Genomic DNA, 21,804 nt, shown 5'->3' with positions numbered 1-21,804 from the left:
GGTATTGACTAGGGGACCCAATCATATACGGAATAATTTCTGTTCGTTTTCAGTTTTAATGTTACTCCTTACTTTCAGTCAAAAAACATTTTTTTTTATTTAATTTCTGATCGTTTTTTAAATAATGCTGGGAAATCCGGCACCCCCTTCATAGCAATGTCCCTTCCCTCATGAAAACTTCTTCCATGGAAATATCCTCCCACATAACACCCAAGCCCCCCCCCCACTACCAGAAAAAATCCCCCCTGAAAACGTCTGTATACTTCCCAATAACCAATACTATATGTACACATTGGGTAAAGTTCATAGCTTTCAGCCCTCACTCCTGGGACTTTGGGGGATTAAGTTATCCTAAAAGACATAGTTATAATATTTTCAACCATGCTGAACAAAATGGCTATCTCGAAATTTTTATCGGGTAACTTTGAGAAAAAAAATGAGCGTGGGAGGGGGCCTAGTTGTCTTCCATTTTTTTGGTCACTTAAAAAGGGCACTAGAGCTTTTAATTTCCGTTCGAATGAGCCCTCTCGCGATATTCTAGGACCACTGGGCCGATACGATCACCCCTGGAAAAAAAAAAGAACACGCATCCATGATCTTTTTTCTGGAAAAAATGCAATATTCCACATTTTTGTAGATAGGAGCTTCGAACCTCTACATTAGGGTTCTCTGATACGCTTAATCTTACGGTGTTATTGTCATTAGGGTTCTATAGCTTTTAGGGGATGTTTCCCCCTTTTTTTGGAAATCAGGCAAATTTTTTCAGGCACGTCAATTGATGGGTAGGATTAAATTTTATAAAACCTATATATTTGAAATCAGCATTAAAATCTGATTCTTTTGATGCATCTATTGATATCAAATTTCCGTTTTTTAGAGTTTCGGTTACTATTGAGCCAGGTCGCTCCTTACTTACAGAACTGTTTGACAAGGCAGTGAACCTAGGCCATAAAAATAAAATGAACCTAGGCCATAAAAATAAAATCGTTTCCTTAGATTTAAGCAGCATCAGATTTCTGGCTGACAACTGAGAAGCCAGAAATGTACAGACGACCTAAAAAAAAATCGTTTCTAACCCTTTCAACGCGATATAATACATTAGCTAAAACACAAGGTGTTTCCCCGCTAAAGAACGATTGCTGAACTTCAAAATATTTCCTTAATCCCACCAGAAACAAGACAATTGCATATGAATTGAATAAGATACATAGAGGGGAGGGCTTCCAAACGGAGGAGGAGCCCAAAATAATCGTCAGGATTCACTTCAAACCATAACCAGCGACATTTTATGAAGAAAGTATTATAAAATTTTGTCCACAATAGACGTATATACCAGTAGCGAAATGTTTCAATTTGTCATTGCACTGCGCGTGAGTGGTTTAGCTTATGTGTCAAAAATCTTCAATGGAGAGCATAGGATCTTTCGCTATTGTACGTTACTTCTACTTTGACTTGTTTATACATATGACAAATCCAACAATTGTCAAGGTAATTTAGAATTAGAGTGATTTTACTGATACAAGCTGTTGCAGCCAATAATAAATTCCAACTACATGGCACCAGTACTCACAAAAAAAAAAAAAACTAACTAGCATTCATTTGACACATAATAAGGTAGAAGCGAATTTGTACGTATGGTAAACTCTTTAAAATAACCTAATGTAGATAAATAATCTTAATTGTACATTTCTTTTGGCATTGAAATATTTTTTTTTTACATTCACCCGTTTTTCCTCATAGTCAATTAGAGGTTGTGAAAACAAGAACTTTCGTAAACACTATATGAACCAAAAGAAAACATAAAAAAAAGAAAAACGAACCTCGACAGTTGGAAATTTCTGTTGCGCAGTCCTTTTCGTCACTATTATCACCACAGTCATTCTCGTAGTCACAACGCCATCTTGAATTTATACATTTACCATTACCGCAGCGAAATTGGTCTGAAGCGCAAGATGAATAGTCTGAAATGAAGAGACAAAATATCAAGACCTGCCACATTTCTACTTCACATCTTACTGAGCATTTCTAGTAGTACATCCTAGCACTAGCAGATATACTACTACTAACAGCTTATCGCAGCACCAAGCCGCCTGAGGCCAACACAGCTACGCACGCTCCTCCTCAGTTCCAATCTATTCAAAGCCTCCTTTTTTACACCCCCCCCCCCCCAGGAAGTTCCCATTTCCTTTAAATCTTTCTTTATGACGTCCTCCCACCCCAGACGAGGACGACCTGCTTTCCGTTTAGCCCTAGATGTGTTGGCCGAAAACGACAATCTTTGGCAATCTGTCATCCTTCATCGGCACAACATGCCCTAGCCACTTCAACCTTTCTTTCATTATAGCTCTAGAAAGCGGAATTGAACCATATTTTTCGTACAGCCTTTTGTTTGAAATACGGTCAGTCAGCCGGGTACCCAGAACAATTTCTCTGAAAAACATCTAGCAAAACTTCATCCGCTCTTCGGAGCGCCCATGCTTCAGAGCCATATTTGACCACTGTCATCATTGTAGCTTCTGATATTCTAATTGGCCACTGTCATTACTGTACCTCCTAATATTCTAATCTTGGTTGGCTGACTTATCTTCCTATTCTTCCAAACCTTTTTTTTAACTGTGAAAAAATACCCTGAGCCTTGGCTATTCTACTTTTAACGTCTTCGCTACTCCCACCGTCTTTACTAATGAATTTCGTTACCCAACGTCACATTTTCATCTTCACTTATTCCTAGCCTTAGTGACTTAGTCTTCTTGACATTAATTTTAAAACCTATTCTAGCACCCTGAACTCACAAACCTCTAAAAGTTCATTCATTTTGCTCACACTTCCATCTACGATGCTTAAATCTTAATCATGAGCATAATATAAGTCCAGGAGACTTTTTCCTCCCCATTTGATTCCGCGGTCTCCCATTGCCTTTCCTGTGCTCCTTAAGACAAAATCCATCAAAATAATCCATATAAAGGGGCGGGGGTAGAACACAACCCTGCTTTACTTTTGATTTAATACAAAACCAGCTGCTAACCTCATTTCCTAGCTTAACCGCAGCAGTGTTATTCTCGTATATAGCACCAATCATTTTAATGTTTTTGACTGGTATACCCACAGTTTATATAATTAGCAGTATGATCTTTCCCTATCTCACCCATTATAAAAACTCGGACCGAGGTGCAAGTGCTCCAGAGAACGTATAAACATAAGCGGCATTAGATCTTTTCACGGGTAGACAAAGAATAATCACCAACGGAACAAGTACTGACAAAACCACTTGGCCGGCTCACCAACAAGTGGACAATAAATGCACAAATAAGTGGGAGGAGCTTTTTGTTCGCACCGAGAATGAAGAGCCAGAAATCATCTGCGGTAAACTTACTGGTATATTATATAAACTGTGGGTATACCATACAAGAATAAAACCTCTCCTAAGCTTTTCTTTCAACAGAATCGAATGCTTGCTCATAATATATAAAACTGAGGGCAAAAGGTGTTGGATAACTAAGGTACTTCTCAATTATTGACTTAAGAGTGGAAATTTGGTTGACACATCTTCTACCTTTTCTAAAACTGCACTGTTCTTTTATTAAACCTTTGTCTACAGCGTCTTTCAGTCTAAAAAGTATCATATTACTAAGTAATTTGCTACCTACAGAGACCAGACCGCCAAAACAGAAAGGCACAGGACTCAATGAATTATCTTCTCTTGAAGACCAGGAGCGACTGGAGAGCAGACAATCGCCCTTCCAACGCCTTCCTGTTCTATGGATGAAACGGAATTATTCAGTATGTCTCTTTATTGTGTTATCCAGCCAGTCTTATGTGAATTGCTTATAAGCTGTGTTTTGATGTTATTGAATTTTGTTTTTATTTTGTTTTAATTCAAAATGCAAATTTGCCTCACTGGGCTTGTAATAGTTGATTTTTATGTCTCAGCTAGGGAGTCCCAAATAGTATCAACCAAGATTTAAAGAGGTCTTAAATAAGGAGGAGAGGTCTTAAATAGAAGGTCTAAAATATTCACCTCCGGGGGCAAAATCATCCATGCAGTCCCAGAGGTCAGAACCTTTGCAACAATAATACTGGTATATTTTACAAAATAAGAACAAATAAAATTGATTTTTAACAATTTTTGGTTCCTAGTATAAAAAAAAAAACACTTTTCAATATCACTGTGTTTGTAGCAATTAGTTTAGTTTGTTTTATTGTACGATATAATAAACCGTTATTCCTTTTAAACTCATTAACTGATAAAGAATTTTGTTAAATAGGGGAGGGGGAAATCTTTTTTCTTTATAAATGAGCATTTCCAAAGTTATAGGATCGGTAAGTATACTCTGTTTTGTCTCACATACGGTGGATCAAATTGAAGCATTCATGACTAGTTTTATAAGAAGGGGGAGGGAGGGATTTCTAGGACAACTTTTCTCCTGTCCTCACAAGAGTATACGCTACATTGCTTTTCTTTAGGTTATGCGTGTCTTCCGACAAGCTTCAATGTTATTCTATCCATAAATTAAATTTAATAGCTTTTTCTCCAAAATGAATTTTTCAAAGAAAAGTAAAGAGCTAAATTAAACCAAAAATGATTAGAAATAAAATCAAATAATATACCAAGCCTAAACCTACCATAAATTAGCATCAATGAATAAATGAAATCTAAAAAGACCAGAAATGATAATAAATAACCGAGTCAAACTCGAAACGAGCAGAAATTAACACGAATAGAGCTGATGCCCCCACTGCCTTCTGAATATCAGAACATAATTTGCACTTTACTAAAAAAAAAAAAAAAAAAAAAAAAAAAAAAAAAAAAAAAAAATTGCCTGTTTAATATACATATACTGGTATTGATTCCTTAAAGTATTAATAATTTTGGATTTATTAAAGTGAAAACATTTAAAATGCATTTCGTTTTCAATAAAGTGCAAATTATGTTTTTGAACACTAAAGGCCAAACCTGCCCACATTTCTCAATAACAAATACTGTATGTAAACAATGTGTGAACTACATAGCTTACAGCCCTTGCCCCGAGGGTTGTAGGAGGGGGGGGGGAGATTAACATCCTAAAAGACATATTTACTGGAATTTTCAACTAAGCTGAATAAAATGGTCATCTCAAAATATCGATTGGATGTATTTGGGGAATTGGTAGGCGTAGGAGGGGGACTGATTGTTCTCTAATCACTTTTAAATCATAAAAAGGGCACTAGAGATATCAATTTCCAATCAAATGAGCTGCTTTCGAAGTTTCTATGATAACTTCTATTCAAAACACCTTTGTAAGAAAAAAAATACGTTGTTCCCACTCCGCTCTTTACTTAGGCAGCACTATTGCACTGCCTATGATAGGCAGTGCAATAGGCTATCATAGGACAATAGGCTACCATAGACAGTACTATTGGATTGCCTATGATATGCACTGCCTATAGGCTATCATAGGACAATAGACTATCATAGGCAGCACTATTGCACTGCCTATGATAGGCAGTGCAATAGGCAATTGGCTATTATAGGACAATAGGCTATCATAGGCAGCACTATTGCACTGCCTATGATAGGCAGTGCAATAGGGAATAGGCTATCATAGGACAATAGGCTATCATAGGCAGCACTATTGCACTGCCGATGATAGGCAGCAGTGATAATCTAACTAAAGAAATAAGAGACGTTAAAAATTCATGGTGCGAAGTCGGAATCGTAACAGGCGATTCTGAATATTCTAAAACAGCATAACTTTGTTGGATATTTATATATCTGAAAACCATTTTCCATTTTTCTCTTTATTGTCTTTAGTATCATGGACTTTACTTAAGTCGGGTCCGTACCTTCTTTTTTTCTCTGCAAAGTATTATCACTGCTACCTAACAGCTGAAAATTAATCAGTTACGATTACGAACCAGACTACCACGATGTTTCTAAAACTATAGTGGACAAAGGAGTTTTCCCAACAGGGGGGGGGGGGGGATAAAACTCAAAAACTCAAAATTCTAAAAAAATATTGACAAACTTACAATAAGCGGCCAATTATAGCACAAATAAAAGATAAACCCAACTAATGGGTAATTTATGATTATATTTATCCAGGATGTCCATGATTACACCATAAAATTATATTTTGCGATTTAATCTACAATTTAAAAACAGTTTCTTATCTTTCTAGCATAGCTGATAAATATGATTTGAGATAAATAAAAACAATGGTAGAAAGGACCAGGTAAGAAAAAAGGAATTTAAATTGAGGGGGGGGGGGCAGCTAAATTACTAGAAAGTTCTGAACTTCAGGGGAGGAAAAATACTTTATTTGAAAACATAGTAGCAAACTAAACATAATTATCAGTCAAACGTCTGAAATTTGTCTTTAGATAGCTGATAAAGTGGTATAACCATGTTCATAGTAAGCATCAAAATTTTCATAATTATAAATGTTTTTTGCAAGCATTTGCATCTTACCACATGTCATTTCATCAGAATTGTCTCCACAATCATCATCGTGATCACAAGCCCAATGTTTAGGGATGCAGCGTCCATTATCACATTTGAAAGTTGAGTCACCACAAGATCGGTTGGGATCACAATCCACCTCATCTGAACCATCTCCACAATCATTATCGGAGTCGCATCTCCACATAATTGGCACACACTGACCGTTTCCACAAGTGAAAAAGTTTTCAAAGCATGTTGAGTTACTGGCTATTAAAAATAATCAGAAAGCTTAATGCAATGTTTGGAAAAAAAGAGGAAAAATAAAAATAACGAACATTCCCAAAGTTTCCCAAAGAATCAAGACAGAAACACACACAAGGAGGTATTAAGACATAGTAACCTCCTCTGACCCATGTTTAGTCAAGAGATCTCTCATAGGAAGTTGCAAAATCTCAGTTTTAAATATATTTTTTTGGGGATTTTAGACCTCTCCCCCTTGACGAAAAATCCCCAAGTAGGACCGTGGGACTGCACCTGGAAATTTATCAAGGCTGTTGGGTTAATTACAAGACCGCAATCGAAAATTGGGCTACTTTACAAGACCCCAATCACTAAAATCTCCCGTCAGTGGTCTCTTTCGCCTCACCGCTTTGACGATATGGCTCTAGTCACATAAATTAAATAATTAAATAAATTAAATATAATTAAAATAAATAAATTAAATTACCCACTGTAGGACTGCTTACAAAAAACAAGAATTCGTCAGAAACAGCAGTGTTTCATAGAATAAGAATGAACTACTGACGTTGAACTTGTTTTCAGCGAACGTGGTAGGCACGAAAAAAAAAAAAAAAAAAAGAAAAAAGCTAGCACATTGCGGCATCTAAGACTATGAATCTCATCCTAGAAGACTTCAGCCCCAGAGTTGCTGACTTTAGCCAACCACATGGGTGTATGTTGAAGGGCAATGACAATCAAATCCTAACCGAGTGGTTAGCTCGGTAACCTCTAAATGGGTACCTGGAGAAATCTGGGGGCAAACCTGCGCAACGCAGACCATTCGTCAACATGCGAAAAAGTTTAAATTAAAGTTTAATGACTATCAAACATGTTCTTTTAAATCAGAAACTTCTTATATTTCTATGTTGCTTATTGTGTTTTATGCCCGAATAAGCCTTAGGACAGAATTAGAGATGTAAGCTGCGGACAACTGTGTAATTTGCAACAAAAGCAATCTTAGTTTCTCAAAAGCAATCTTAGTGATATTTTACAAGAAGAGTAAAAAGAAACATACAATATCATGTATCATGCAATAATGTATCATGTTAATGTCTCATGTGCATTGTTAATGTGTTAGTTTCTTTTTCATTTCTATTTGACAGGCCAGCTGAACTCATCGCTGTATATTTTTTATAATGTACTTATGCTTTTACTTATGCCCTCATTTTTATTCATTTTACTTATATTACTTACTTTTACTTATTTTACTTACATTTTACTTATGTGCTTATGTTTGTGTACTTAAGTACTCATTTTTTATTCATTGTACTCATTTTATTTGACAGGCCAGTTTGGTTCATCGCTGTAGGCTATGTTTTAGTATTGCACTTGTGCACTTATGTATTTTTTTTGTATACAATGTAGGCTAGCTGACTGGTGGCAACAAGTTCGGCAGTTTTTTATGCTGTGAGAGTTTGCTTGATGATAAAGTACTATTCAATACAATCAAGCATGTTTTATTTCTTTTTTTTCTTTATTCTTGAAATGCATTTGTCCTTTTTTTTTCTTTTTTAAATAAAGTTGTGCCCTAAAGTTAAGGCTAAATCCCTAATGTGCCCAATTGTGTCTCCAGAAAAGCAATAACAGATTTTTCATGCACAAACCAAAACCAGCTTCTTTTTGAACCTTCAAACAATCTTAGAACTAGACTTTGTGCCATTAGGAATAACCCTGTTCGAGTTTGACTTATTACGATCTGGACAAAGGTAGATCTTACTTCAGGATCCGATATGACTTTTTTCAGTTCTTTATTATTTAAGTAACTTTCTTAGTGAATATAATTTTTAATATTATTATGCTCTTCTCAATCAATCACCCACTCTGTCATAAACTGGCAGATTCTACAACTATCAAAAGAGACAAATGGAGGAAAATGGGGTAGAATCTTCGAAAATCAATTAGAGAATGGAAAGCAGAGTTGTAACTGGCAATACTGAAGCTGTCCATTTGAATCAGATTGAAAAATACTGTTTTCAAATTAATGTTACGTGAAAATTATTTGTCAATAAACGGTTACTATAAAACCTGTCTTTCAAATTTCAGCTGCTATGAGTGATGTTTGGCAATTTTCTAGATTGCAGCTAATGCTGCAACTGATTATTACCAGCTGTTTGTACCAAAGGACTTGGAATTTATAGATTTAAGGACAGAGGGGGGGGGGACAACCCCACAGGGGACTTGGTCTTAAGGTATAGTTTTTATAGCTAATACCCAAGAGTAACGGGAAACTGTGGCGATAGCGTCGAAGATAAAACTCACAAATGCAATCTATCGTTCTGCGTTTTTGGATAAGGTTATAGTTTTCTTTTGCTTCAAAACAACTTTCCTGGGCATAATTTTGGCTCTAGACTCATTCTCATGATGGCGAAAAGTCCCTGATCTGGAATTTACCTTAAAATGGTTTAGGAACAAATAAAAAATCAAAGTTTCTAGACATATTAGGGTTTTTTTTACTGTTAATTGCCCTAAATGACAGTAAACTTTTCAGTCTTTTCAGGGCCTTTAACAAGTAAGGGAGAATAAAAAGCCCAAATTATGTGAACAGTACCAGCTTAAAATCACCCAGTCTACTTTTCCTGCCAAAAACGCCCCGAAACATAATTCGGCTTTGCAGAGACTAAATTTTGAGTGGATTTTTTTTTAGAAAACAAATAAAGTTCGTTTTATTATATAGGTATTTTTAGCTAATTTTTTAGATTTCAAGCTATTTTTAGCTATTTTTAGATTTTAAGCTAATTTTTAGCTTTAATAGCTATTTCTTAGCTATTTATTATTAGCTTTTTAGCTATACTTACTTTTTAGCAATTTATTATTAGCTTTTTAGCTATTTATTATTAGCTTTTTAGCTATTTTAAATTTTTTTTTTTTAGCTATTTATTATATAAACTGAGCTACGGAGAAATTTAAGCTTAATACTATAAAATACACATTAATAATCTCAACAATTCAATTCTCTTATATTTTTTCTTCTTTAATGCAGTCATCCAGTTTTGTAGTTTGGGGCATGATGCTCAGTCTTGGAGTTTACCAATAATATTAATAATTTTTATCGTGTTTATTATATTAATAACAATATTACAATATAAAAATACAACAATATGCAATATAGCAATAACAATATTACTCTGCCAAAGATCTGACTTTTACCAGTTTTCCGTATTCATCGTTACATCGTTACTGACAACTGAAAAAATTAGAAAAAAAGAAACTTTTTTTGCTGTACAAAGTCTTGGTTATTGTTGCATTTTTATGGCTTTAATTTTTAATATATCGCGCTTTTATTCTAAATGGAGACGACAGTGTTTTATACTGAATTTCGTTTTCCAGAGATCTTGTTGCATAGGAGAAAAAAATCCCTACATGGATACAATATTCCTCGAATATATGGATTTAATCACTCTCTTAAATCAGACAAGTTGACAAAACTACCTTTTTCACAAGCTCCATTTTGACTTGGCTTATTACCATCTGGACAAAGGCAAGTAACACTGCCATCGATATCTTCAACTGTTTTCATTCCGTCTGGACATAAGCAATGTCGGGTATTATTAGGCAATGCTGTACATATGTGGGTGCAGACACGTTCACCTTCAGAGCATGCGTTGGTTCCCTAAAAAGAGTAAGCAAAAACTAAAACTATAAGCAATAGATAATCTTTATTTACTCAAGTTCTGTTAATAAATCTTATATAAATGGTGATAACTGAAAAGCACAAAGATAATTTAACTTGTTAACGAAGAGCATTAAGTCTGAAAAAAAACACGGTATGTTTCGTAGAATTTAAATCGCATAAATTTTGAATAGAATCCCATTTATATTGTCTTAGAGTTTTCCATTACATAATCAATACCAGTTTTGGCGTATAATTTTTAAGAAATTCAACAGTTAGAAGGAACACAACCTTAACGCTAAATGTTCAGTTTAGCGAATTTTCCCATATCAACTAGCTTATTAAAAACTTTTTTTTCGGTTTTCACTCAAATATAGTGCCATTGAATTTTATATTTTTTTTTCAACCCTGTTCGTTCCAGGATCTAAAAAAAAAAAAAAAAAACTATTTTGTCGGGGGTCAAAACAGATGAGGACTGTGGTGACACTACTATTACTAAAACTAATCATAGCATCAAGCTCACTGCAATATGACTACAGACGCTCCTCATTCGCCTTGCTCAGTTGAGTTTTCCTTTTAATCCCTCCTATAAGCTGCTACTTCCTGTAAGTCCCTTCTATGACTTGATCCCAATCGAGTGTGTCCTACTTTTCGCTGAGTCCCAGCTGAATTGCTGAAAGGTGCAAGTTTAAAAAACCTTAATTTATTATACGTAAACGTTTTCAACTTGAGTTGAAAACTTCATCTCCACTAGGAAACTTACTTCTCTTAATCTTTATTCAACATTACTGGGCATTTTTTTTTTCAATTTTTCACTTTTTTTTTAGTTTTCGAGTGGGTATAACGATAATCATGATTGGATTCTTTTTATAAAATTAAGACGCTTTAGCTCTCATGTTTTAGTCTAAGATATCAAACATAATAATAAATCATTTGTTTTAAAATAAAAAACACCCGAGAGAAATATGTGAGTGCAAAAAGTAGTCAAAATTACTTTTATTTAAATTTGATGTTCTATGATGACTCCATGTTATTTTTTCTTGATTGCATATGCTAAATTTGGCGTCAATAAGGGGTCTATTTCTCCCCTCCTTCGCACTGGCTATACTATCCGTCTTGTAGATTCTCTCCACTGGCTTGGTATTTCTATTAATAGAAGTCTTCCTATCCCTCTTGTATCTCGCTATACTATCCCTGTTGTAGACTCTCTCATCTGGCTTGGTATTTCTATTAATAAAAGGCTTCCTATCCCTCTATCCTTCTTGTATCTCGCTATACTATCCCTCTTGTAGATTCTCTCCACTGGCTTGGTATTTCCATTAATAGAAGTCTTCCTATCCCTCTTGTATCTCGCTATATTATCCCTCTTGTAGACTCTCTCATCTGGCTTGGTACTTCTATTAATAAAAGGCTTCCTATCCCTCTATCCTTCTTGTATCTCGCTATACTATCCCTCTTGTAGATTCTCTCCACTACCTTGGTATTTCTATCAATAAAAGTCTTCCTATCCCTCTATCCTTCTTGTATCTCGCTATACTACCCCTCTTGTAGATTCTCTCCACTGGCTTGGTATTTCTATCAATGGAAGTCTTCCTATCCCTCTTGTTTCTCGCTATACTATCCCTCTTGTAGATATGACTTGGTATTTCTATTAATAAAAGTCTGGCTATCCCTTTTGTATCTCGCTATACTATCCCTCTTGTAGATTCTCTCCACTGGCTCGGTATTTCTATTAATAAAAGTCTTCCTAACGGAAAGTTTTCCGTTTGATATAAATTGATATACTGTAAAAACTTTAGTGTAATCAATTACAAGAGCTAAAAACATTATGAATATCTTAATTTGAATGATTGGCAAAAGCATCTCCAATAGTAAAAGAAAGAACTATTTATTAGCTATGTTATATGCTACTCTGTCTGGTTCATGGATCTTCACATATTATTAAAAGATGGACTTAAACACATTGTTTAGTGAGGTAAAACTAACTTAGTTGATTTTTTAACTTAAATAAATTCTCCCGGATTCTCCTAGTTTCAAGTAATCTTTACAAAAGACCCTCAAGACCTGCATTGAGCCTCCCGACACCGAATTCTAAACCATCCACCAAAGCCTACCCAGAACCAAATTTTTTAGATTCGCCCCTGCCCAGAACTAAAATTATAATTTCATGAAATTATAATTTATTCTACCGAGAACAATCATCGGTGTTCTACGATGATTCTAGGTTCCTTCCTTTGTGATCTTATATGGTAAGTTTGGTGTGAATCAGAAGTCTAAGGTAATCAAACTTAAAGCTGATAAGGAACACTGCTGATGAGAAGACAAGCCCAAACACATTCAATAACAGCTTTGTTTTTTTTTTTTTTTTCTTTCATGAGCGTAGCTGCAGTAGAGTCAAATAGATAAATTTCCTCAGAAAACTATGTCTACAAAATTTTAGCATTGAGAACTGCCCACAAGTTTCAAGGTCACTCAACTAAACGATATAAAGAGGACTTGTTCCCCCCCCCCGCCGTCCCAAGAAAAAAGGAACGATACTATGATACATAAAATAATCACAAATCATATAACAAAAAGACATCTGAAACTGTTTCTTCTTAATAAAGAATAAACGCAGCAAAAATCCCAAATAAAGAAAATATTAAATATTGTCTAAAAACACATAATTAGTCATGGGAGCATGGGAGCAAGACAGTACTCCTGAATCTTTTTTTTGCATTTCTTCTGTATAACAGAAAAATCGATAATGTAGGGTTACCTGTTGCAAGTTGTGGCTATAAACTTTCAAATCAAGAAGACCATTAAGTTTGGTCGCAACTGGTCTGATTCCTGAGCCGTGATATTTGTCAGCGACATAGATGGCGTTTGAATGCCAGTCATTCCAGTAAACAACTGTCTTATAGACAGCTACACCAAACGGATGGTTTGTTGTACCCTGCAAGTTCAAAAAGGTTAAGCACATGTAGTGAAATACAAGAAGAAAGATCACCCCCTCCCCCACTTATTCGTCAATACTAGGCATCAGTAAAAAACTTGACTGAGGACTATATTATTTATTGATCTAACTTCGGTGTCTTTACGCGAGTAAAGTAATGTGCCTGTTACCAGCAAGCAAACATTTCACCAGCCGTACTTGGCACGTATCAATGGATACTTGAAAAATTAAAGTCATGCAGAACTTTAAATACAGAAGTGAAGTGGAAAGAATAGATTTCTGGGGTTTATTTTGGCAGAGTAACTTCATCTGAAGCTTGTTTTTTCTGTACTCCTAGAATTGATAACAGCTTTGAGAAAATCAGAACCCTCCTTTCAAATATTTTTGTGATGGTGTTGCTTGCTAAGAAGCAAAAATTGACCGTTTGATTGGGGAACATTGAGTAATCTATTTTTGACTTTTTATGCTTTTTGTAATTTGCACCAAGCTAGCCTAATGTACATGCTTTTAGCAGGATAAATTCCACTTGTACTATCTTGTCGGCTATTTTATTATCGTTATCGATAAATTATCGTCACTTAGTAGTTGTTGGGGTTTTTACTGGTTGACGATGGGTAGTTTAACGAGAACACCTACTTTAGGCAGCTAAAAATAAAACATCAATATTTTTTACATGGAAATTCTTGATTTTTGAAAATATCCTGTGCGTGCACTTTATACTATTATATCTTTCTAGAATTTTAGTAAGTAAAATACCTCAATAAAGCTTACCTTGAAAGATGTAAAAAAGTAAATCCATATTAACTTCAATATTAATCCTACTTATCAGAAATGAAACTCAGAGAGGAGAGAAAGTAACAAAATGAAAAATAAAATCAAAAAGAATGAAAAAACGAGGATTTTGTCAGCCAGCGAACCATGAAGATGACAAAATATAAGCAAATATTTCGACAAGGACCTCCGCCAAGTCGTCCTCAGTGCTAAAAAAAAGAAAGAATAAAAATACGTAAAAAAAAACGAAAATCTAACCTTTTGAAGTTTACTATAAAAAGGCAGAACAGACACTGAATAAAAAACCAGGCAGGAATCAATGAAAATGAATTTACCAAGATGATTGGGCAAGGATCTTTCGTCTTGCAATAGTTTTAGCTTGTCTACAATTTCGGTTTTCATTAGATATGCAAATAGGCTCTTTTAAGTTTTTTCGGGTGAAAATATTGATTGAGTCCTTCAAGATTAAACTGTCATAAATTGGGCTTAATGAAATATCTCCAGTATCTCTTTTTATTGCTAAATTTTGGTTCATATATTTTTTTTATCTCAATTACCTCTTTAAAAGTTTGTGGTACGCCAATTACAGTTGATATTAAGGTTGCCTCGTCAAACAGAACTAGATGGGTCGGATTTACGAAAATATGCGAAGTCAATGCCGAATCAAAGTTGTCTTTGTTATTTTTTAATCTCAGGGACTTATCTATTGAAATTTTGTGCTCATGGAAACGTTCACCAAGTTGTTGATGGGTCCTACCAATGTAAAACTTTCCAAAAGAACAAGGGATTCTGTAGACACCACTACCCAGTAGACGGTCTGTTTTATCCATTCTTGAGTTGAAAAAGTGTTCAAATTTTTGTTCGGTTTTGAAAGAAACAGAGAGATTATGTTTTCTTAAAATTTTTCCAAGTTTATCGCTAAGTTTCGGGATGTATGGTAAAACAATGAAAGGTTTTTTCTCAATTGCCGGTGTAACTGAATCAAGGGTGACAAGCTCCCTATTTTGTTCTTTTATCTTTTTTAATCGTATATCTATTATATTTTCAATGAGTTTGATTGGGTAACCATTGCAAAAAAGAATATATTTGACATAATTTAATTCAGAATTTATATGACTACGGGAACAAATTTTTAAAACTCTGTATACTAAAGAGATTATTACCCCTCTTTTCACAGAAGGAGGTTGATGGGAAGAGAAATGTAGATATCGATCATTATGAGTCGGCTTTCTATATATAGAAAATTAAAGACTAGAATTAGTTTTTATAATCAAAACATCTAAGAAAGGCAGCTTACCTGAATCTTCTAGTTCCATTGTGAACTGGAGATTCGAATCAAAAGAGTTCAAATGTGCCAAAAAATCTCTTACAGAGTCTTGTCAATGTTCCCAAACAGAAAGTATATCATCAACGAAACGAAACAAGATAGAGTGTTTTAAGTGGAAACTATTCAAAGCATACTGTTGTATGAAATCCATGTAAAAATTTACCAAATAAGGAGACAAGACAGTGCCCATGGATAAGCCCATCATTTGAAGAAAAAATTTGTTTTGGAATTTAAAATACAAGGAGAACTTGTTGCAAAGACGGACAAGGGTCATTATTGTATCAATTTCCAAAGTTTTGTAATCCGATCAAGCTGAATTTTCCTTTAATTTTCTTTGTAAAGCCTGCTCGCATTTATGGACATCGCATGAAGTGTACATAGAAACTGCATCAAAACTAGATAAGACGGTATTTTCTGTTGTACTTTGATTTTTTAACTTCTCAACAAGATCTATGGAGTTTTTTATATAGGATTTCTGTGTGCTTAAAAGAGGCTTAAAAATTGTGGTTAAGAAGCTTCCTATGCATGTAGCCGGAGAACTATAACATGCTAAAATTGGATGTAACGGACTATCTTTCTTATGGATTTTAGGCAGACCATAAAACTTTGGGGCTGAACAACCTTTGGGATAAAATTTTCTGTACATTTGAGGGGTAATTAGTCTAGTATCTTTTAAAATTCCTAGTTCATTTCTCAACTTCTGTGTGTATTTGTCCGTGGGATCAAATTTTATTTCTTTGTAAATATTTTAATCCATTAAATGGGTGTTAACTTTTAATTCATAATTTGCGGAGTACATAATTACAACAGAGTTTCCCTTGTCCGCTTTCGTTATTAATGTGTTTTTGTCTTTTTTTTTAATTTCGGAGGATTTTAATTTCTTCCTTTTATTGAGTTGAAAGTGACAAAGATGGCCTATAATCAAGAATACTCTTTACAATTTCACCTCTGAGTAGGTCTGGATTTTCTACTTCACCATGAGAGCTAAAAATAGCAGACTCCACGCCCGTAATAATTTCTGCAGTATTTACGTGTGTTTGAGCCATTGCAAATTTTGGTCCTTTTGAATGAATACTTAGTTCCTTGGATGTGAATACCTTAGAGGATAAATTTTCCAAAGGAGGACCAGGACAAAATCTAGGAAGGAAAATTAATGATTGTTGAAACTGTTGAAATTCCAGTTTTGAGAATTTTTCCGATAAACGAGTTTTTGATGAATGGAATATGTGTCTGAAAGACCTATGTGAGATTTGTAAAATCTCGTGAAAATCTTGAGGGGACAAAATCTGATATAATAAGGATTTTAAATTAAGTAATTTATTACTAAGGACGTATCTTCTGGATCTATGGTCTTTTAAAATATGTGCTAAAGTTTTGAAACCCATTCTCTGAATAAATGGGCCTTCAGAATGTGTGCCTAAATGTAGGTTGAAACGTAAAGAAGGTGGAAGAATTCGATGTCTTTTACAAGTTTATAAGAAATCAAACTGACGAATAAGATTTGTATGTTTCTTAACACAATTTAAAAAAATCTAAAACAATATTGGTCCAATGCTCCCCGTAAGCTTGACGCAAATACATTCTTAGACCACACTGGCTATGCATGATAGATGAAACTCAGAGAGGAGAGAAAGTAACAAAATGAAAAATAAAATCAAAAAGGGTGACAAAACGAGGATTTTGTCAGCCAGCGAACCATGAAGATGACAAAATATAAGCAAATATTTCGACAAGGACCTCCGCCAAGTCGTCCTCAGTGCTAAACAAAAAAGAAAGAAAAAAAAAAAAAATAACGAAAATCTAACCTTTCGAAGTTTACTAAACAAAGGCAGAACAGACACTGAATAAAAAACCAGGCAGGAATCAATGAAAATGAATTTAACAAGATGATTGGGCAAGGATCTTTCGTCTTGCAATAGTTTTAGCTTGTCTACAATTTCGGTTTTCATTAGATATGCAAATAGGCTCTTTTAAGTTTTTTCGGGTGAAAATATTGATTGAGTCCTTCAAGATTAAACTGTCATAAATTGGGCTTAATGAAATATCTCCAGTATCTCTATTTATTGATAAATTTTGGTTCATATATTTTTTTATCTCAATTACCTCTTTAAAAGTTTGTGGTACGCCATTCACAGATGATATCAAGGTTGCCTCGTCAAACAGAACTAGATGGGTTGGATTTACGAAAATATGCGAAGCCAATGCCGAATCAAAGTTGTCATTGCTATTCTTTAATCTCAGGGACTTATCTATTGAAATTTTATGCTCATGCAAACGTTCACCCAGTTGTTGATGGGTCCTACCAATGTAAAATTTTCCACAAGAACACGGGATTCTGTAGACACCACTACCCAGTAGAGGGTCTGTTTTATCCTTTCCTGAGTTGAAAAGTGTTCAACTTTTTGTTCGGTTTTGAAAGAAACAGAGAGATTATGTTTTCTTAAAAATTTTTCAAGTTTATCACCAAGTTTTGGGATGTATGTTAAAACGATTAATGTTTTTTTCTCACGAGCCTGTGTAACTTAATCTCGGGGAACAAGTTCCCTATTGTGCTCTTTTATCTATTTTGATCATATAACTCTTATATTTTCAATGAGTTTGATTGTGCGACCATTGCAGAAAAGAATATCCTTTACATAATTCAGTTAAGAATTTATATGATTATAGGAACAAATTTTTAAAACTCTGTCTACTAAAGAGATTATTACCCCTCTTTTCACAGAAGGAGGTTGATGGGAAGAGAAATGTAGATATTGATCATTATGAGTTGGCTTTCTATATATAGAAAATTCAAGACTAGGAGTAGTTTTTATAATCAAAACATCTAAGAAAGGCAGGTTACCTGAATCTTCGAGTTCCATTGTGAACTGGAGATTTGAATCAAAAGAGTTAAAATATGCCAAAAAATCTCTTAGAGAGTCTTGTTCGTGTTCCCAAACAGAAGAGATATCATCAACAAAACGAAACCAGATTGAGTGTTTTAAGTGGAAACTATTTAAAGCAGACTGTTCTATGAACAGCCTGCTATATTTTGTCATCTTCATGGTTCGCTGGCTGACAAAATCCTCGTTTTTTCACCCTTTTTGATTTTATTTTTCATTTTTGTTACTTTCTCTCCTCTCTGAGTTTCATTTGTCATGTATAGCCAGTGTGGTCTAAGAATGTATCTACTTATCAGAAGCACCTCTCATGGAGTTTGAAAATATGTACCTCAAAATGGACTTTTGTGGTCTGAGGCAGACCCCGCCCAATGACAAAAATCCACTGAATTGTGCCACAATAACAGTTGCATGACTATGTAACGCTTTTATGGAGGGGGGGGGGGTAAACCAGCCCATAATAACGATTCACCTTTTATCCACTACGTTCATGTTCAGAATCAAATATTATACTGTGTGCTAGTACGAACTTTCGGGAAAAATTGGGGAGCTATATATATTTCTGTGCCAATTGGCTGTCTCTTTAACCCCCTAGGAGCTAGTCCATCACATTATTTATACATTTGTCTGTGTTTACTCCTTATAAAAAGCGTAAAACCTATGCATTTGCTTTATTTTATTTAGTCGAAGACCTTACAGCTAAAAAGAACAAACTGTTATTTTTTGACGTTTATTCTGTTAATTCTATTTATTATTCTGTTTATTATTCTATTTATTCTATAAATATTCTATTTATTCTATATTATTCTATTCTATTATTCTGTTTATTATTCTATTTATTCTATTTCTAAAGAAAGGTTTCACTGGTTACAGCATAAGAACTAGTGATCTTCATACAGTCCAGATGTAGTATATTGTCCATATCTGGTTTAATATACTTTCCTAGATGAGGGGGAGAAATCCCCACTGACGAGGTCCCTAAGCAGCCCGAGGGAGAAAAAAGAAAGAGAGAGAGGAAGAGGGAAGAAGGGAAGGACGGAGGGAGGGAGAAAAAAAAATATTTGCTACTTACAGCTTGCTTTGTAATCTTCTTCATTCTAGAGCCATCCAAATCTGCCGAGGCGATGAAATCAAGCTTCGCATCAGCCCAGTAGATCCTTTCAATTTGATAATCTACAGTAATTCCATTTGGCCAACCAACCTCTCCAATAACTATTTTCTGAGGATCAGAGCCGTCTAATGGCGAACGTCCAATACATGGTGTTGCAGTTGACCAATCAGTCCAGAATAGATACCTGTAATAAAAATTCAATCGAGACACTATCTTCCCTTACAGCTCATACGTATTATTTATTTTTTTTCATCAGAAAAAAACGAGCAAACGATATAAAAAAAAAGAAAAAAAAAGAACGACAGGCACTATTATTCATTCTTTAAATCATATTCCCTATGAGTAACCACAGACTTTAGGGAGAAATCCTTCTAAAAGAAGAAATTATGAGGTATGTTAATTGCGACAACATGACTTTGGCTTCAAAATATTTTCATTTTTATTTTTACTATTCCAAAGCACCTGGATGAAACTGGCTAGAGATATTTCACCTGCTGGATATTTGAATTGTTAGGAGGTTAACCCTTTTCCCTACAAATTTTATCATTTATATTTAAACGATAGACACTACGGAGATATCTGGATATACAATGACTCACAAATAAGGCTAAATGTCTTTTGACTACCAAATTCAACAATAAGTCATATAAACCATGCTACTCAACTTCAATAATCCAACCTATGAAATTCTGTCCAACCCACTGTTGCCACCGAACGACTTTCGAAATGGCAAATATTTTATTAAAGTACTTCAACAACTTTTTGCAACCAAAATTGTTTTCTAATCCATGTAGACCAAAAAATTCCTTCAACTAGATTGTGAGCCCTCACCCCAATCCACACAATACATACATTTGATGTTTCTAGGATGAATATATTTGTATTTTGTTTATAAAATACACGTGAACGCTCAACGTTATATATGGTTATACATTAATTGTAATTTGAAAAGAAACACTGAAATGTTGAGCGAGATACTATCTATAGTAGAAACTAAGCTACTTGTTCTTCAGAAGCCTTAGCATCACGATTACAATGATTACATATAACAACCATGCCCAAATCCTGATTAGTTAAAGGAATTATTTAGTTTTTATTCATTCATCTTCTTATTTGATTCTTTTAAATTTAATTTTTAGTTGGAAGTCCTCTTTAATCGGCAAGAGTTGCAAATGAAAGTACTTATACAATAAGATGGTTAGACTAAACTATACTATATTGGACTATTTTTTGCTAATTTTTTGACAGGGTTTGCATTGCCAACTCAGCCTCCTATGTGACAGTGATACACTGATCACGCCTATCTCATTTGGCATCACGGAATGTTCAAAAAATTGTCGGAAAGAATACGGGTATTCCAAAAAGATATCTAAGAATTGCTTTAATAAAGGTGGTAAAGTCACTAATATCTCCCTTCTTTGCCGAGCGGGACAGAGACGAACAAAAATTTGCTTACATTCACCAATAGAGCTTCCATAACTCCCGAATAAATTCACTTTTTTAGTAATTTCTCACCTCCCTATCTGCATCAACTCTTTGAGTTGATGCAGCTATCATCTCTTTCTGCATCAACAAAAAATCTCCGTCTCAATATGAATTTACATAGCAAAAAATACAACATTTTTCCTCCCCTATATATTTGAAATTTCAAATAAGTGAGTCTCTTGCTCCTTTATCCATCTTATTTTGGACATGCTTGAGCATACTATATTTCACGAATTTCCTTTAATTTTTACGTTGACCAATTTAAGTATCTGACTTTGTTTCTAATCAGTTTTAAAGTTTTATTTTGCTATTGAGTTTTTTCTGCTTAATGTATGAGGCAGATTAAGTTCCCTTAGTGCATGCGAGAGTCTTTTGGGAATAAACTTTGTATGATTAATCCTATTAATGCCTGTCTGCATCAACAGGGCATCACAGATCAGTGATGGAGCAATCACAAAAATTATCCAAAAGGAGGGATATGACGTTTAGGAAGTGTTCATTGACCCAAATATCAACATCATCCCATATTTTTAAGTGTTTGTGTTTACCCAAAATGTTCATAGAAAGGAACTTGAAAATACCCCCCCATCCCCCCTTGTGCACCTTCAAGACTCTTTTCTCCTACAAATGCCTAAAGAAAACCATCCCCAAAGCTACCTTATCCATTGTAAACTTAATTTATTTAAACGGTTTTACCTTAGACCTTAGATCCGCCTGTGCCTCCAGAGGCACCCAGGGCATCAAGAAGGAGCCGCCAATCTTCCCGCCGGTTTGCTGCTGCAAGTATGTCCTCCCACTGAGGTTGGATTGATGTGTGCAGGTTACGGAGATCTGTCTGGTACGCTCGACGCAGGGTGTTTCTGGGTCTGCCCCTGCGGCGTGAACCCGATGGCTACCAATGGAGCGCTGCATTTGGTAGTCGGAGATTGTCCATACGTAGTACATGGCCAAGGTATCTCCATCGGCGGACTCTTATGATATGTGTC

At 34.8% G+C, this 21,804-nt stretch overlaps 1 protein-coding gene across 1 annotated transcript in view; it reads right to left on the bottom strand.

The window, feature by feature from the left end:
- LOC148950640 (uncharacterized) overlaps positions 1 to 21,804 on the bottom strand; it is a 140,387-nt gene that overhangs the window by 47,289 nt on the left and 71,294 nt on the right. The window contains exons 13-17 of the mRNA XM_089092532.1: positions 19,295 to 19,517; positions 13,069 to 13,245; positions 10,130 to 10,310; positions 6,449 to 6,688; positions 1,821 to 1,961 (exon numbers count right to left, since the gene is read on the bottom strand). Coding sequence (XP_088948658.1) covers positions 1,821 to 1,961; positions 6,449 to 6,688; positions 10,130 to 10,310; positions 13,069 to 13,245; positions 19,295 to 19,517 — 962 coding nt within the window. The remainder of the gene's footprint in view (positions 1 to 1,820; positions 1,962 to 6,448; positions 6,689 to 10,129; positions 10,311 to 13,068; positions 13,246 to 19,294; positions 19,518 to 21,804) is intronic.

The sequence above is a fragment of the Artemia sp. Qi Xiang Cuo genome, chromosome 7 (genome assembly GCF_049724085.1).
Source record: "Artemia sp. Qi Xiang Cuo chromosome 7, ASM4972408v1, whole genome shotgun sequence".
Classification (NCBI taxonomy): domain Eukaryota; kingdom Metazoa; phylum Arthropoda; class Branchiopoda; order Anostraca; family Artemiidae; genus Artemia; species Artemia sp. Qi Xiang Cuo.
This window is presented reverse-complemented; position numbering and strand designations above follow the sequence as displayed.